This window comes from Bubalus bubalis, chromosome 17, assembly GCF_019923935.1.
Source record: "Bubalus bubalis isolate 160015118507 breed Murrah chromosome 17, NDDB_SH_1, whole genome shotgun sequence".
Taxonomy (NCBI): domain Eukaryota; kingdom Metazoa; phylum Chordata; class Mammalia; order Artiodactyla; family Bovidae; genus Bubalus; species Bubalus bubalis.
In genome coordinates, this window is record NC_059173.1 from 7,253,723 (window position 1) to 7,271,101 (window position 17,379).

Sequence of the window (17,379 nt, forward strand, 5' to 3'; positions counted from 1 at the left end):
CAGAGCAGCGGGCAGGCTTCAGCGTGACATGAGGAACAACTAAAGGCAATAAGTCAGTTCCCCACAGCAGCCATGGGGGCTGAGGTAGCTGCCTTCAAGAGACTGAAGATCTACTACCTTGTAGATGCATTAAACTTGTTTTGCAGGATCACAAAAGGAGCGAGAGCGATCTGTGCACAGGATGAATTACAAGAGAGCTTTCCATTATACTTCAATTAAAAAAAAAATCCTATGAAAATAAAAAGGTGGGGGGAGTGGTGGGAGGGAGGCTCCCCAGAGGGAGAGGATGCATGTATACATACAGCTGATTCACGCTGTTGCAGAAACTAACACAACATTGTAAAGCAATGATCCTCTAATTAAAATATATATATCCCGTGGGGGGGGTGGGGGGGGAGAAAGCGCTTTCTGACACATCTCTTCCAGAGATACTCCCGGAGATGACCCTGGCTGGATGCTGGAGAGGGAGGTAGCCCTCCCAATGCAGGACTAGACTGGACGCCCTACAGGATCTTTTCAAACATGAGCTACGAGAACGCTAGGTTATTAACACGTATCTGTGGATGTCTGAGGAAGACGAAAATGCATCACCTTATGCTCAACGCACTGAAGCCAGCTGCTTTCAGATTATGATTTTTGGTTCATTTTACTGACACAAAGGCCTTCTGAGGATGTCAACTCTCTCAATTGCTAAATTTTCTATTTTTTAAGAATGGCTCACTTATGAACTCTTAGGTACTGAAGCCAACATAGCCCAGAGCCTACTGGATTGATGAATGGAAGAAAAGGGAGGGAAGAGAGGGAGAGAAGAAAAAAGGGAGAAGAAGGAAAGAAAGGAAAAGAACCAAGCAAGGCACAGTGAGCAGAAGGTTCTAGACAAACAGCACTACCACAAACAGCTAGAGGAAGAACACTGAGGAGAAACCTGAGAAATTAACCTACTCGGGGTAAACAACGCAACTTTTCAGAAGTCCTGCCTTCCAAGCCCACCCGCTGTCCACAGTCTCCATGCAACACAGCCTTTATCCGCTACCGTTTTGTACTTTTTTAAGGGTGTTATGTCTTGTATTGTGTATAATCACAACCACAGGGTGTAAATAAAGAAAAACTATCTTTTCACATTTCTTTCACTCTTTTTTCTCTTGCGTTTTCTGTGTTTGAAATGAATGCTCTCTCCTGCTCCCAAATGTATGGACAGAAAATGCTCTAAAAAGACAGAGACTTGGGGGACAGTTTGTGATCAGAAAAGAACAGATATCATATTGCACAGATGGGGAAACTGCATACACTGATATTAAGTGATGTACCAAGGGCCTATGGCAAACTGCCAGTGGAATCGGGGCTGTACTTCCTAGTCTAGAACTTTCTCTCCTAGGACAATATGGCAGGTAGGCGGGAGGGCACAGGAAAATGAGGGCCCAGCGATAAGGACAGCTGGCCTTCGAGTTCACTGAGGACGAAGGTCTGGCCAGGCGACTTTCACATAATCAGTTTTTCCAGCTCTCAAAACCCTGGAAGAAGGAAATGGGAGCGAACAAGAGTACAAGTCCAAGGCTGGGCCAAGGCTGACTCTTACAAACCACCAGTCACAAAATAAATGAGCTGCAAAAATATCTTCACTGTGTTCTCTAATGGGCTTTTTCTTTACTATCTTATAAAGTACCACAAATGTGCTTTGGCTTCACACTGAAGCCGAAGCACAGGTGACCCAAAAGATTTCCAAAATTAGGAGAAATATTTAGAGGAGAGGAGGAGCTTGCTGCAGTTCAGACCCATTGTTCAGTCGCCCAGTCGTGTCCGACTCTTCTCAGCCCCATTCTGGACTGCGGCACACCAGGCCTGGCCCTCACCATCTCCTGAAGTTTGCCCAAGTTCATGTCCATCGCATTGGTGATGCCATCCAACCATCTCGTCTTCTGACACCCTCTTCTCCTTCAGACCCATACAGCAATCCAAAAAGGCCCCAGGGTTCTAAATTCTAATCGGTAATAAAACCGGGGGGCTTTCCTCATAGCTCAGTTGGTAAAAAATTCGCCTGTGATGCAGGAGACCCCCGTTCGATTCCTGGGTCAGGAAGATCCCCTGGAGAAGGGATAGGCTACCCTCTCCAGTGTTCTTGGGCTTCCCTGGTGGCTCAGCTGGTAAAGAATCCACCTGCAATGCGGGAGACCTGGGTTGGATCCCTGGCTTGGGAAGATCCCCTGGAGAAGGGAAAGGCCACCCACTCCAGTATTCTGGCCTGGAGAATTCCATGGACTATATCGTCCATGGGGTCCCAAGGAGTTGGATGCGACTGAGGGACTTGCACTTGCACTTGATTTTCTTTCAGTAAAAACAGAGAAGGATAAAGAAGTGAAAAAGAGGAGAGGCAGCGGTGGCTCCAGATCACACAGCCTCATCAGCATGCAAATGACTTTGCAGGCAAATGACAGTAAGAAAGCCAGAGTTGCCAGGTTCATCATTTCCACTTCCCCACCGCCCATGTCCAGAAAACAAGGACAGACCATCAGGCACAGAATATGCATTTTCACCTACAGCTGTCTTCAAAGACAGTTTTCTAACAGAGGAAGATTATTTGAATGAGAAAGTGATTTTTATTGCAAATAAAGCCAAAAATACAGTTTTATTCCTTTTATCCTTTTCCCGGAAATGGAAAAAAATTGGGGGCGGGGGAGGGGGAAGCAGGAGGGGGAGAGTGGGCAGCCTGGGCTGCCCTTTTCTCTAAATGATAACAGAGACAGAAATCCTGTTGGGCGGCCAGAGGGTGAGGCGGTCTATTATTATACAATTTCTCATTAACAGCAGTGAGATCGCACTTCTCGTGTTAAACAGAACAGGCATTTAACCCCCCGAGCTCCTCCTGGGAAATAAGGCAGAAACTGCTTATTCACTTAGTCGTAATTACCGATTTCTCAGGTCCCAGAGGAATAGCTGTTCTCTATCAGTCTCTGAGGATGGTCCTGACTTTCCAATGCTGCCTGGCAGCTGGCTGAATCCGCACCCAGAAGCGTGAGATGGCAGAGCATGATGGAAAGCAGCTGGGCTCTGAGAAACCTGGGCTTGAATCTGGCTCCTGCCTCAGCCACGGTGAGCGGTCACCTGGGCTGGGTTCCTCAACCTCCCTGGGCACCTGCTTCTTCGGAAGACGGGGCCGATGCTGATCACCTGACAAGACTCTTGTGGGGAACACATGCCCTCAAGGTGCAAACTGCCCGGCAGCGGGGGGCGCTCTCGGTGAATGGTGGTTAGCACATCACTGCCTTGGGGAACTTAAGCTTCCCTCTTGCTTGACGGGGCTGCAGGGACCCCGGGTGTCCTCTCTGCTCTGGCCCATCTCTTACTCTACTTGCCATCCACCTGCTGAAGACTGAAGCATCCCTTCTTTGAGCCTTGAAGACACTGGGTCCAAGCAGATGTTTGCCGAAGCCCAATTCAGGGTACCAAGGAGGTTCTTTTAAGAGGCTAGCTCAAAACACATCGCTTCTAAGAGCTGGGACTGCCTGAACTCAAAGACATCAACTGGGCTCTCGACACAAGCCTTTTACAATGCTTGACTTGGGCAGATTCTGGGCCCCAAACTGAATGCAAGGGAACATCTATTTCTAAGAACTCCTGACTGCATGCAGCCCTTACCTCTTCAAGTCGCTGGCGCAAATTAACTTTGACCAAGAATGAAGTAATAGCTGAAAGGTCAGAATAAATTACATTTGGAAAGTGTAGCTTAGAGAAAAAGCAGCACACACTGCTTCATACATAGAAATGCTCCTATCGACAATGAAGAGCGCTTTTTTCCTGAAGGCTGTTTGTTCGTTCAACCCTGACTCTAGTTCAGAGCTGGCCATGCAGGCATAGAACACCCTCCAAGTCAAATGGAGAGGAATCTTTCAAATCCTCCTCCAGTCACTCGCTGACTGGAGCTAGGAAATTACAGAACATATCCCATTCCACATCAGAAGAAAACGAAGCTATTTTTCAAGACCAAGCACCTACGATAACTTTAAAAGCAGATGGGCGCACAGTACCATATTACTATGTATATTATGGCTAGGTAGCTTTTTAAGGGGGATAATTTAAAAATTACTGTAAAACACTGAGCAGGCATACTGTAATCCGTGAAAACAGAATAGTAAAGGCCACTTTGTGCTACCTGTCCAAGGTTAAAAAGAATCTTCTGGCAATTGCACATGAAAGTCCACATCTTTCTCGACTCCCTGTGTATTTCCTACTAGACTGTGTTGTAGTTTCGTTGCTCAGTCACTAAGTCACGTCTCTTTGTGACCCCATGAAGTGTAGCACGCCAGGCTTCCCTGTCCTTCACTATCTCCCAGAGTTTGCTCAAACTCACGTCCATTGAGTAGGGGATGCTATCCAACCAAATTATCCTCTGTCACTCCCTTCTCCTCTTGCCCTCAATCTTTCCCAGGATCAGGGTCTTTTCCTAGTCAGTTGGCTCTTCTAAGCCCCTTGAAGGAAGAGCTGTCAAGCCAGGCCTTGCTTGGCTCAGGAAAACAGCTCTACAACCGTGCACTGAATTCATGGAGTAAACAGTACCACAAACCTTCTTCAGGACAGTCGAAAACGTTTCTAGAAAATTATAAAGGCTCTTTAAAAGGCTTTCAGGCTTTCCCGTGACTTGGAAAGGACAAGTTTTGTGATGGATGAGCCTGATTTTTCAATGTCCACTGAACAGAAATAAAACTCTGGAAGAGAGATCGATTTTGTGACTGAACCTCTTGCAAGAATGTGTCAACTCAAGTCAACTGAATCCTGCTGTTCAGAAAAGATTATGAGAGTAACGAGACCAGAGGAAAAGCTGCCCCGACTCTACAGGGCTTAAGGTGCTGACCCTTTGCAGGCCTTGGTTTCTGAATTAGTCCCTATTGAATGTTTCTTCCCTAACATGGCATAAAACAACTGGCACACACATCTGAAGGTGCGTGTTTTCAACTGGGCACACACAGAGCGTCCATGGGTCACAGCTGCCTGTCACCATTAACACCTACATTAGCGCAACAAATGTTTCAGTAAACTAAAGCAGTTGTATAATTTGAACAAACAGGCAGCTTTTACAGGATTTACACTCATTGGTTCATTAACTGAATAACGTGTCAGCCTAACAAAATGGTTGCCTCTTTGCCATCTCTGAGAAGCAAAATCTCCCCTGGGCGGAATGTTCCATTTTCTGAGACTCTCCCGTAATAGGCAGGGGACTGCACACTCCTCATTTCCTTGAAATTAGCTGGATATTGCTTTGTTCTGTTGTCTCTCTGTGCAAAACTGTAGGAAACGGTGAAGTAAGTGAAATAAGGAAGCACACAAAATGCTACAGTGGCTTCAGATAGTTAGCTGGAAAAAAGAGTCACTGCGGATAAACCAATGGCGAGGTTTATGCTTCCCATTTAGAAACTGAATATACAAAGCTAAATGTCTTGCTCAGGACTGCCAGCGGCTGGTGACCACGCAGCTTTCCTCAAAATGAAGCTGAAATAGAAACTTATCAGAGAACATCTGACCTGTATCCTTCACCAAAGACTGAAATCACACTAGTCTTTTGAGTCATGATGCTGAGGCATTTTCATGTGAAATTTACTTTCTTACCAGCTCTAGAAATCCCCCAACCTCCCACCCCATCCCCAAATCAAGCAGGTGAGCCACCAACTTGGAGAAAGATGTGAAGATGTTTTACCTGATGATCTCAACGTACAGAATCCTAGCTCAGCACAAGAAGTGGCAGTGACTACGTGAATGGTCACAGGAGAAAAGTAAAGCCAGTTGAGATAAATTCAAAACAAGTTAGAATCTCTGGAGAATGTTCCAATGGCCTAATTCAAAAGTCTACTTGGGAAAAAAAAAAGAGAGAGAGAGAGAGAGAAAAACAGCAACAGAATAACAATTACTAAAGAGCTGCTTCCTAAAATTACTCTCCTGTTTCTATGTCTCAGTTCTAAAATGTCATGAGAAATCTGCTGGCCCGTCACTAATTCTGCCTTAAACAGAGCATTACCAAAGAATGTCACTGAAAACAAAGGCCTTCACACAAGGAAGTGGATACCCTAAGCACTAAGGATGTTCTCAGGAGGGACATTAAAAAAGCAGAAGTCACATTAAGTTCAAAACACCAAGAAAAACAAAATGAACACAAGTTCCTAATTTTAATAATAGTATATGTCACCCCTCCACCGCAAAAAAAAAAAAAAAAACTGTGCATGAGTTAAGATTTGTTGATTTTACATACAGATACTTTATATACTTAGGATTCCCTGTCCTTAAGGAAGAAAAAGAGGAAAAGAAAGTAAGCATTATATATGACATTTATAGAAATGCAGGGTTTTGTTTTGTGTTTTTTTTTAATGAAATTCAGGTTTCACGCGGGGTTCCTGTTTTACTTAGTTTTCCATTTGCCAGAAATTTTAAACAGCACTGCTTGTCAGTGAGCTCTGGACATGTTAAAGTCTGGAACAGGAGTGCTGTATTCACGATGCTCCAAAGGGCTTCCACTCTTCCTGACATTTCCTGCCTGTTCCTGCTCATCAAAGTAGGTTCTCCCCTGCAAAACCAAGATGCAGGGGCTACGAAGGACAGATCAGATCAGATCAGATCAGTCGCTCAGTTGTGTCCGACTCTTTGCGACCCCATGAATCGCAGCACGCCAGACCTCCCTGTCCATCACCAACTCCCGGAGTTCACTCAGACTCACGTCCATCGAGTCAGTGATGCCATCCAGCCATCTCATCCTCTGTCAAGCGAGACAAAAACATTCAGGAAGCAGACCTTCATGTACACAATCTGACTTTTCACAACAAACAGCACAAAGGGACTGATATTTTCTACATCGTGGGGCTCAGGCTCCTGGACTTGTGAAAAATAATCTGATGATCACTCAGCATCACAAGAAAGATTTTTTTTCCCCTTATGCCAAGGTAATATTTAAGCAATCTTAGACACAGAACGCATGAAGGGCTGATGCTTTCAAATGGAGAATGACTTTTAGTTTTCAGTAATATACAAAAATACATAGTTTTAAATTCACCGTTAAGAAGATGCCTCATTGTACCATCAATTCCACCAAGAGCTATAAGCGTCAAGGAGCTACATTTGCTGTACTCCTGATGGTGCTATTTAGGAAGGAAGCTAAGGGGGGGGGGGGGGGGCAGAATCCAACTCCAATCCTCTGATACACTATCTGAAACTCACTATTAATCTGCTAAATGACCTTTTCTGGGGTAATGCCAATGATATGAACTAATCAAGTCTTTCATTACTTCACCAATAATAAATCATTTCTGAAGCAAAAAAAATTACAACTTGGTATGGACCTCACCAAGACCCTTGCCAATTCAATCGGGTCCTTGGCTGGTAATTAAAACAAAATTTCTGCCTGAAATCACCCGTTCAACATGCGTTTTGAAGTGATTCCCATTTCAACCTTTTAATAAAGTGCCGCCACATACCAAAGAGAAAATCAAGTGGGTCAGAATTCACTACTTGCTGCCAGGTGGACCTTAAAAGGGGGAGCGAGCATGGAAAACGGCAAATTAAGTGCCCGGGGCAAAAAAAAAAAAAAAAAGGCAGCTCGCCTGCACTCCCCAACTAAGGCGCCCAGAGGGAGCTGAGGAGAGGACGGAGTTGTAAAGGGGCACAGCCGCAGGAACTGTGTAAGGAACGGCCGGGATGGAGCGCAAGGGAAAGACAGGCAGCACCGGGCAGAAGGACGGACGGGGCAGGCGGGGGACCGTATGTGGGGGCGGGAGGGGAGGACGGGGGTGACACAGATGCGGCTGGAAGGACAGCGATGGGGCAGGAGGGGAGCACAGCAATTAAAACAGGGAGGACCCCAGGGACGGGGCTGGCCCTAGAGAAAGGGATGGGGCAGGAAGCGGAGCGGGGACGGGGCTTGGTCCAGCGAAGTCACACCGCAGCCGGACAACCCCTCACAGGGGCGCTCGCTGCTCGCCGGCCGCCGCGCCGGGCACTCCGGGACGCTCTCTCCCGGAGTCCCCCATCAACAGCCCTCCGAAGCCCCATTGCAGAGACGGGCACGGCGAGGCCGGCCCCTCAGCGCCCGCTCCCCGCAGCGCCGGCCCGGGGGTCAGAGGCGGACTGAGCGCCCGACCCTCCCGGACGCAGGGGGTCGCTGGCGGCCGCGCGGGGGGCGGCGGCGGCGCCCGGGCGCGGGGAGCCGGTACCTGGGCTCGGGCAGGACGATCTTCTTGCTGGCGCGGGCGGCCGGGGTCGCCTTGCTCTTCTCCATCGCCATCAGGTAGCTGACATCGGCCAGCACGGCCTCCAGGTCCGCCATGTTGGCGAGCGGCGGCGGCGGCGGCGGCGGCGCCTCAGGACCCGGACGGGACGCGCTCCCGCCGCCGCCGCCCGCCGCGCCCCGACGTTGGGGGGGCCGCCCCGGGGCAGCCCCCCCGGCCCGCCCCGCGCGCGCCCCCGCTCAGCGTCCCGCGCGCGCCGGCGCGCGCCCGCCCCGCCCCCGCGCGCGCCCCCGCCCCCGTCCCCGCCCCTTCCGCGGGGGTCGGCGGGGAGCGCGCGCGCCCTGCGGCCAGTTCCCCTGGGCGCCCGAGCCCAGCGGCCCCGCTTCTCGTCGGCTGACCCGCTCCCTGTGGGCACTGTCCCGCCCTCCCCTCGGGGTGGCCACGGGGGACTTCCTCTACTCCTCCTCCTCCTGCTCCTCCTCCTGCTCCCGACTTCCCGCCCGCAGCTCCAGGCGCTCTCACGCCGCCCTCTCTGCCCCACTGGGAACCCCTGCAAGCTGAGAGCGCCCAGGACCCGATGCCCAGCATGCCCGCCCCCGCCCCCCCGGGACCCCTGCGAGCCGAGGGCGCCCAGCACCCAGTGGACAACGAGGAGGTCCCTGTTCCCCGGACACGGCGGTTCTCAAACTGGACAGAACTCATCAGCATCCTCTAGACGGTCTGCGGTGGCTCCAGAGATGCGCGAGCCCCACCTGTTCACGCAGGTGATGCTGAAGCCTCGGTCCAGGTCGGCTTTGAACAGCTCCCGGCAGGCCAGCCCCTAAAGCCTCAGTCCTGACCCTGAACACCCTTCACCCCCCTCCCCACAGTTCAGTTCAGTTCAGTCGTGTACGACTCTGTGTGATGCCATGGACTGCAGCATGCCAGGTCCCCTGTCCATCGCCAACTCCCAGGGTCCACTCAAACTCATGTCCATTGAGTTGGTGATGCCATCCAACCATCTCATCCTCTGTCATCCCCTTCTCCTCCCAGAAATGCACAAGCCCCACCTGTCCACCCAGGTGATGCTGAAGCCTCAGTCCAGGTCGGCTTTGAACAGCCCACAGGCCGACCGGCCCCTAAAGCCTCAGTCCTGACTCTGAACACCCCCAATCCCCTGCCCCCCACCACACACCCTATAAACTCTGCAAAGAGAAACCGAACAGCTGGAAGGTTACTTGTCTCAAGCTAAGTAAAGAGGGCAAATTGGGCTGAGAGCTCCCTAGTGGGAGCGGAGCTGGCCTTAGGAGCCCACTGGTACAGGAGCTGTCTGTCCAGGTGGTCACCACGCCCCTGCATGCAGAGGTTTGCCTTTGGATGTTAATAATGGTCGCTAAGAACTAGAACTGGCATTCAGGCTCTTGTGGTTTTACCATCAAATTAGGGGAACCCCACTTCCCCTGGTGGCTCAGTGGTAAAGAATCCTCCTGCCAATGCAGGAACTGCACTTTCAATCCCTGGGTTGGGAAGATCCCCTGGAGATGGAAATCACAACCCACTCCAGTATTCTTGCCTAGGAAACCCCATGGGCAGAGGAGCCTGGTGGGCTACACATTCCATGGGGTCCCAACGAGTCCGACACGGCTTACCAACCAAGCAACACTGTGCACACAGCCCCAGCAGAAGGATGATACAGGGAAGTGGAACAGCTGGAGGCCAAACACCCAGGCAGGAGGGAATTTACAGCTTCTCTGATCCTCAGTCTTGGTATCTGGTGGCAACACTCCCCACATGGGCCTGGGGTTTTCATTTACTTCTTAATTTCTCACAGCAACGCACACAAGTCCATGTTCGGAACCTATCACTCTGGCCAGAGTGAAGTTAAAGGACACCCAGACGTCATAAGAAAACCTGAGCTGAAAATCCATTAAAAAAAAAAAATCCTTTAAATGCATTCACATCGGTCACATTGTACCAGGAGCCTTGACTTTAACTAGTATTTGAGTAAACGTTCTGTCAATAGCTTATATGGTCCACAGAGTGCCCCAGACATGGTTAAGGTCAAATTCTGGACGTTAAATGTAATGTCACAGCAGAAACAGCCTGATTTGGTCATCCCAAGAGCCCTGCCCTCTTTCTCTCTCTCTCTCCCACCAAGTCATACCTCCCCCCTGTCTTTTTCCCCGTATGCTTGTCATCACAATTGGCTGGTTTTCTCAAGACTGAAGGCACAACATTCAGAAAACTTGTCCAGAAAAGGATGAGAGGTGTGTAAGAAGTAGGCACTCAACTCTGAGGAGCTTGGTCAGGTATCAGAAAGCCAAAATGACAAGGGGGCACAAAATTCACCGATGATTTGCATAAGCCAAATATCAAACTTTCGTCTTCCCCCCACTTTTTTTTTGCAGGGGGAGAAAAAAGAACACAGAAGGCCTTGTCAAGGGTCACCCCAGGAGGAAGGTAAGTTTCAAAAAAAAAAAAAAACCACATTTTTATAATTTGTACAATTTCTTTCAATAAGTCTTAAAAAAAATCATCCTTGCTTTCACATGATTCAATCATCAAATAAATACATACTTCTGCCTACATTTTCACGGTCTTCCAAATACTGAGATTTTTAACCTTGCCTCTTTGAATTCAGTTTTTTGTTTGGTAGTGGGTGGTTTCTCTTTCTTTCTTTGGGGAGGAAGTGGGTGGGCTGCAACGTAGAGCAGTAAGTCTGGAACAAGAGACACAGCTGAATTCTAACCCAAGCTCTGCCCTGACTAGCTGCTGTGATCTTCGGGGTAACACTTTTATATTTTATTGTTCTCATCAGTACAGGGGGAACAAAACCACTGCCCGGACCCCAGGGTTGTTAGAAGAGGAGGAGATAATGCTCATAAAAATGCACTGTGCCTGACGCCCAGTAGGTCCCCAATAAAGGTCACTGCATTTCCTCTTTTTGCTTCATTTTACCTTTGCCTGCTAGAGAAGATACTGAAATGAAAGTCATTCCCAGACACCACCCTTGAAGCAGAAAGGCCCTTTTCGAAAAGGGTATCTCCTTAGTGCATTTCTAGGAACCCAAATTGGCACCAAAAAAAAAAAGTTAGTCTTTACAGACACAACCAATGACTCTTCTAATAGAAAGAACAGCGAGTCAAAATTGAGGCCCCTCCCCCAGTGAAGTTAGTGACCGGAGCACCCACTTCTTTTAATGTGAATTTGGGATTCCTGGCTCTCTCCTTTACTGTCTCACTTTCTCCCCACCTTTCGGCCCTCCCCTTCCTCCTTTCCCTGGACTCTCTTAATAGAACAGTTTTTCAAGTTCACCGCAAACAAAAGGCACTGACGACAGCGATGAAGCTGTCATCACTGACCTGCTGGATCCTGTCGCCAAACACCAAGGCCAGCCTGGAATCATTACGGACGCACAGAGAAAACAAATAAGAAATAGCAACCCATTTGTTCTCAGCCAATAAGGCTCTCTTGCAAATAAGCACGCTTCCCGCCCTCCCACTCCCTGAGATGATTTCAATGACTAGGGTTCATGCTGCTTGTGATAATTGATAAAAACTCCAGAGTTCCTGCAAGGTTCATAATGTTCTCTTTTTCTCTTTTCTATGACTTCCCAAGATCAGGGGAGGTGTTGCTGAGATGGATGCATTAAATTTATGCTCCCCGGGGTTAATTTTGATAACAGCTTCAAGGGACGAAAGCTAACTAAAGAACTAACTCGTATTTGGTTTAGATTCTATGCTTTACTGGGGCTTCCTACTCACAGTGAGAATTCCCGGATTATAAAAACTGAGGAGGGAGGGTTGTTCTGGAAAACCAATCATGGACACAGGAAAAAAAAGTCAACTTTAAGATTCCAATTAGAAGATTTTTGAGGGGGAAGGGATAAATTAGGAGTTTGGGCTTAACATAGACACAGTACTATATATGAAACAGATAATCAACAAGGACCTACTGAATAGCAGAGGGGACTCTACTCAATAATCTGTAAAAACTTGTATGGGAAAAGAATCTGAAAAAGAATGGATACATGTATATGTATAACTGAATCACTTTCCTGTACACCTGGAACTAACACAACATTGTAAATCAATAAAAATTAAATTTTACAAAAAGGTTTTGGGGACTGGCAGAATGTGCCTGTGCTTAATTCATTAATATCACAGTGTTTCATCCAATCCCTGCTAAGAGAGAGGGGTTTTTTTTGGTAAGTGATCCCTTATATATGAGCTTCCCTGGTGGTTCAGCAGGAAAGAAACCGTCTGCAATGCCGAAGATGTAGGTTCAATCCCTGGGTCAGGAAGATCCTCTGGAGAAGGAAATGGAGACCCACTCCAGAATTCTTGCCTGGGAAATTCCATGGACAGAGGAGCCTGGCAGGCTACAATCCATGGGGTCACAAAAGAGTCAAACACAACTTAGCAACTAAACAATAACAACGGTCCCTAAATACGGTTGCTTCTTAAAAAAAGTGCACACCACTGGGGTTTGGATGGGTTTATTTCCGAACGTCTCATTCTGTAACGTGTGCAGGTGTGTGTAGCCATGCCAGGGCCACTGTCCCAACTCACCTGTTACTTAGATCACAGCTCTGCTCATTGTCACATGCATCACAGCAACTGCTTTTCACGCTGTTTTAACAGCAAAGCTTCACAAGCTTATAACAGAGGTTCTACGCCTGGCACTTCATACCTTCAAAGAACTACAGAAAGGTCTAACACCAAACTTCAGTTCACAAACCAAATCACAATTTGGTTCACAAACTGAAATTATATTCAATACAGAAGGACCCTTAAATAAATGGGTGGAAACACACGTCTCTGCAGGGCGGGGTGGAGGGGCGGGGAGGTGGGTCAATCCCTCTCTGTAGAGAAGCTCTGGAGCCATGCGGCTCAGGAGCCAGGTGGCCCAGATTAGAACTCCCAGGGCTGGTACTTCCGAGTTGTGTGATCTTAGACAAACTGCTTAACCTCTTTGAGCCTTGGCACTCTCAGTGGTATTAATGAGACTGCTGTGAGAATCATGTCATAACATAAAAAATACTTACAACAGTGCGGTGCTCAAAAAAAACCGTTATCATCCTTATTATCCCCATCATCAGCAGAGTATCTCTACAACAGCACAGCGTGATGGCAAGTGACCAGTCTCAGGAATGGAAAAGCAGTGTCGGACATGACCCTCTGGCTTTTGCACTGCTGACTTACAGTAAGCGAGTTCTTCAGCTTTTTAATTCTCACCGTCCACTGCTGCCTAATGAAGGGACTGAATGAGCTGCTCCCTGAGGCCCCATCAAATTGTAAAATTCTCTGACTTTACTTAATCCTACAGTGAAACCCTTTGCATGGTGAAGAATACTTTCACCTCTCAAAAACCGTCTTGTGAGCTTCAGGTTTACTGTATCAGGACACACCTAGAGCGTTAGCAATCACTGGTGCTGTGACAAGCAGGTGAGGTGAGCAACCAATCCATCCGCAGGTTTCCAGAATAGAAACTTTTCCTCCAGCACTTGCAGTCAGCACGCTGACCGTGCTCAATAAACATGTGCTGGATGGCTGGATAGATGGATGGATGGCATTAAAGATTACAGTTTCTTTGCCTCAAGAACTTTCTATCATAGACAATCTAAAGGTGGGGGAGGAGGAAACCATAACTGCCTACTAAAGAGGGAGCTCCCTGGTAGAGGACAAGCCCTGCCCAAGCAATTCCAGGGCACCCTGAAGGATGAAAAGCCCCAATCCCGGTCACCCTGGAACCTTCAGTTGAGGCTCTGAAGCAGTTCAAGCAGGTGTCACACAGGAAGACTCGAGACCAAGAAGGGTCAGATCAGCTGAGCCTGACTGGGAAATCCTGAGAGAAAGGAGGAGAAGCAGGAGAAACAGCCTAGAGGGGTCAGCAGGACAAGATTAGACATGACCTGGGAGCCACAGAGGGGAGCTGAAGCGATCTGAGGGGCAGTGGGAAGTCAGCAGAAGTTTTCAAAGAGAAGAGTGACAACATCAGAGGCACTTTTGTAATAAGAGTCTGCTGGCTGGACATACAGGACAGGCGAACGAAAAGGGACCCTGGAGCCATCTAGGGTAGCACTGCAGGAGGTCTGGATGCCGGTGGCCGCAGTAGGTGGACCAGCACATCACACGCAGAGGTGCACGGGTATGTCACAACACGGAAGGGAGCCACTCACGGGGATCTGCAGCAGTGAGAGTGGAAGGAAAGTCCTCCTTCCATTCCTTCTGGAACCTGCAGAACAAGTCTTTTATTCCTCATCCAGCAGATGCCCACAGCCCACCAACTATTCATCCTGCTTCCACACCCTCCCTCCTTCAACCCATCTGATGCCTCCCTGCTCCTGCTCAAGAACCTTCAGTAGCTCCCCACTGTCCACCAAATCATCTTCAGAGTCCTCCACCGACACGTCCACGCTCTCCTTTCTATTTCTGCCTGATTCACGCCACATTAGTTCATGCTTTCACTCATTCAACAAATGCTTACTGAGTGCCTTCAGTGTGGTAGGCTGAGACACAGAATCACTCCCAGGAGGTTTCTAGGCACACTGAAACACTTCCAAATAAGCCACTTTGAATTATAATAGGTAACAATTATTAAGCACTTAAGTGTGCCAATTATCACACTGAACACTTTGTGTAACTATCCCATTAAATCTTCCCCAAAGGCTCAAGATGGAGATAGTTGGTCTCCATCAAGTCACCTGCAAAACAAGTATAGATACAATAAATAAATCAATAGGATCTGAACCCAGGCAGTCTGAGCCGAGTTTGGCCCCCTGATTCCTGTCTTCTAAATGTCCCGATACTCTTAAGTCATGAGGCTGCTGGGTCAAACAAGATAACATAACACACGGCTTTCCTGGTGATCCAGTGGTTAAGGATCCGCCTGCCAATGCAGGGGATATGGGTTCGATCCCTGGTCCAGGAAGATTCCACATGCTGCCGGGCAACTAAGCCGGTGCATCCCAGCTACTGAAGCCTGCCGCCTACAGCCTGTGCTCTGCAATAAGAGAAGCTTCCGCAGTAAACAGCCCCTGCTTCACAACGAAGAGTGGCCCCTGCTGGCTGCAGCATGAGAAAGCCCGCGTGCAGCAGTGAAGACCCAGCACAGCTATAAAAAAATATTTTTTAAGAAGATAGCATAGCACCTGTTCAAGTGTGTAGTAAGCTATAAAAATCCCATAAAATGCTCTTTCCAAATCACTTCCTGCTACTCACTGAGCCCAAATCACTCTGGCCAAACTAAGTCTAGCTTCAAAGGTCTTTCCTCCTGGTCCCTTTGCCTGGAACACTCTCCTTCAAGGTCTTTTCTTGGTCTCCCACCACTCAGTTCTATGCTCAAATGCCACTCCTGGCTTCTCTTTGAGAGAGACTCCACTTAGTCACCTTGGAGCAGTGAGCAAAGCTATCAGGGAGTCTTTCCTGGGTCTCCTTTCATTTCCCAAGCCCTTTTCTCCTTTCTTTCCCTCTTTTCACTCTTCCTCTCCCCCTCCTCCCATCTCCCCCTGCCCCTTGAGTCCTTCAGGCACAAATGCCCCCTTTCCACTTCTCCATGTTCTCCTCCCTTATCAAAAGCTGCTCTCAGGGAAAGATTTCCTATCAATCATTTACACACTAGTATGAATCTGTTGGGAAGTCAACTTTCCCCCAAATGTCTGCATTTCTAAGCCATCTGATTATAAAATAACAGGCTCTGCTCTTCTTCGGAGAAGACAATGGCAACCCACTCCAGTGTTCTTGCCTGGAGAATCCCAGGGATGGGGGAGCCTGGTGGGTTGCTGTCTATGGGGTCGCACAGAGTCAGACACGACTGAAGCGACCTAGCGGCGGCAGCAGCAGCTCTTCTTAAAATTTTTTTATCTACCAGGATTGTTTTGTGTGTGCACATGTGATATATCAAGGGTAGGAGAGTTTTCTACCCCAGGAATCATTCAGCTGACCTCACTGGACTGGAGTGATTTCAGGGTGGTGGTACAGTTGAGAGGAAAGAGGCTGGATACTGACAGGATTCTCCATGTGATCTCACTTCTAACATTACTTGCATGATCTTAGACCTAGCGACTTCCCCTCTCTGAATCTCCATTGTCTCTTCTGGAATTGAGGGTAACTAGGTGGCTCAGTGGGTAAAGAATCCGCCTGCCAATGCAGGAGACACAGGTTCAATCCCTGGGTTGGGAAAACCCCCTGGTGGAGGGGATGGAAACCCACTCCAGTATTCTTACCTGGAGAATCCCATGGACAGAGGAGCCTGGCGGCTACAGTCCATAGGGTCGCAAAGAGTTGGACACGACTGAAGAGACTGAGTATGCAGGCATCGCAAAGATGACTGCGAGGATTAAACAAGATAAGAAGACACACAGTAAGGACTCCACGGGACTGAATGAGTGACGTCCCCTCCCCTGCAGTCAGGTCTGATGGACCCTGTGCCTAGAGGCGCCAACACCTACGTGCCCTCCCAGGGCCCCCACCACACAACACTGTTTCCAGAAAGAACGGAGCAGGGAATTTGGCAGGAGACCACAGAAGTCCTGGAATCCTGACCACTCTTGGCTCTAGAGTACTCTCCTTCAGAGAATCACATTCTCAGGGCCAGTTTTAAGCATTTAAGACTTAACTGAGGATTGGAACCACTCCAGCCCCAAAGCTCTCCTTCCTGTGACTGTGACCAGCCATCGCCACCCGCGCCATGACAGTCTTATCACCCTCGTTATCAGCATCGCCAAAGCCGACCCCTCTGAGAGCAGACACTAGTCCCCTAGAGCAGCGGTCCCTGACCTTTCTGGCACCAGAGACTGGTTTGGTGGAGGTCAATTTTCCCACGGATAGGGTGGGGGACCTGGTTTCAGGATGATCCAAGGGCATCACATCTACTGTGCACTTTATTTCTATTATTATTACATCAGCTCCACCTCAGACCATCAGGCATTAGATCCCATAGGCTGGGGACCCCTGCCCTAGAGGAAACCATGATCCAGCCACCATAAACCTCAGAGCTAAAGTGGTAATTATCGGAAGATGAGGCAAGCTCTTCTCGTAGTCTCTGGGAAATGAAGTAGTCTCAGAATAAAAAAACTTTAGAAACATTACATTGATCTCCATTCATTCATCCGTTCATAGATTTCTTTATCAATCATTTATCTGGCAAATCTTTACTGGGGCCACTGGATGATAGTGGAAGCCAGGCAATGCTGTCT

General features: G+C 48.5%; 2 protein-coding genes across 5 annotated transcripts in view; one reads left to right on the forward strand and one right to left on the reverse strand.

Moving 5' to 3' along the window:
- The window catches only part of GRK3 (G protein-coupled receptor kinase 3), a 122,341-nt gene extending 113,931 nt beyond the window's left edge, over window positions 1–8,410 (reverse strand). For 2 of the 4 annotated variants that reach the window (XM_044930020.2, XM_044930019.2), the window contains exon 1: window positions 8,187–8,407. In XM_044930020.2, coding sequence (XP_044785955.1) covers window positions 8,187–8,299 — 113 coding nt within the window. In that variant the 5' untranslated portion in view covers window positions 8,300–8,407. Of the gene's footprint in view, window positions 1–8,186 lie in introns of all 4 variants that reach the window. The other 2 variants (XM_006055576.4, XR_003104188.3) reach the window with 2 other exon arrangements.
- On the forward strand, window positions 8,298–12,203 carry LOC112580012 (WAS/WASL-interacting protein family member 1). Its single transcript, XM_025268248.2, has 5 exons — window positions 8,298–8,385; window positions 8,445–8,965; window positions 10,402–10,447; window positions 10,589–10,640; window positions 11,477–12,203. Exons 1-5 carry the CDS (start codon window positions 8,298–8,300, stop codon window positions 11,610–11,612), a joined length of 843 nt encoding a protein of 280 aa, XP_025124033.2. The 3' UTR covers window positions 11,613–12,203.
- The last annotated feature ends 5,176 nt before the right edge of the window (window positions 12,204–17,379 follow it).

Excerpts from the sequence above, each read along its gene's own strand:
- LOC112580012 (XM_025268248.2), top strand. The coding sequence starts at position 8,298 with ATGTTGGCGAGCGGCGGCGGCGGCGGCGGCGGCGCCTCAGGACCCGGA. Across the intron at positions 8,966-10,401 it reads AGCCCCACCTGTTCACGCAG|ACTGAAGGCACAACATTCAG; the intron begins GTGATGCTGAAG and ends GGTTTTCTCAAG. Across the intron at positions 10,641-11,476 it reads AGGGTCACCCCAGGAGGAAG|AACAGTTTTTCAAGTTCACC; the intron begins GTAAGTTTCAAA and ends CTCTCTTAATAG.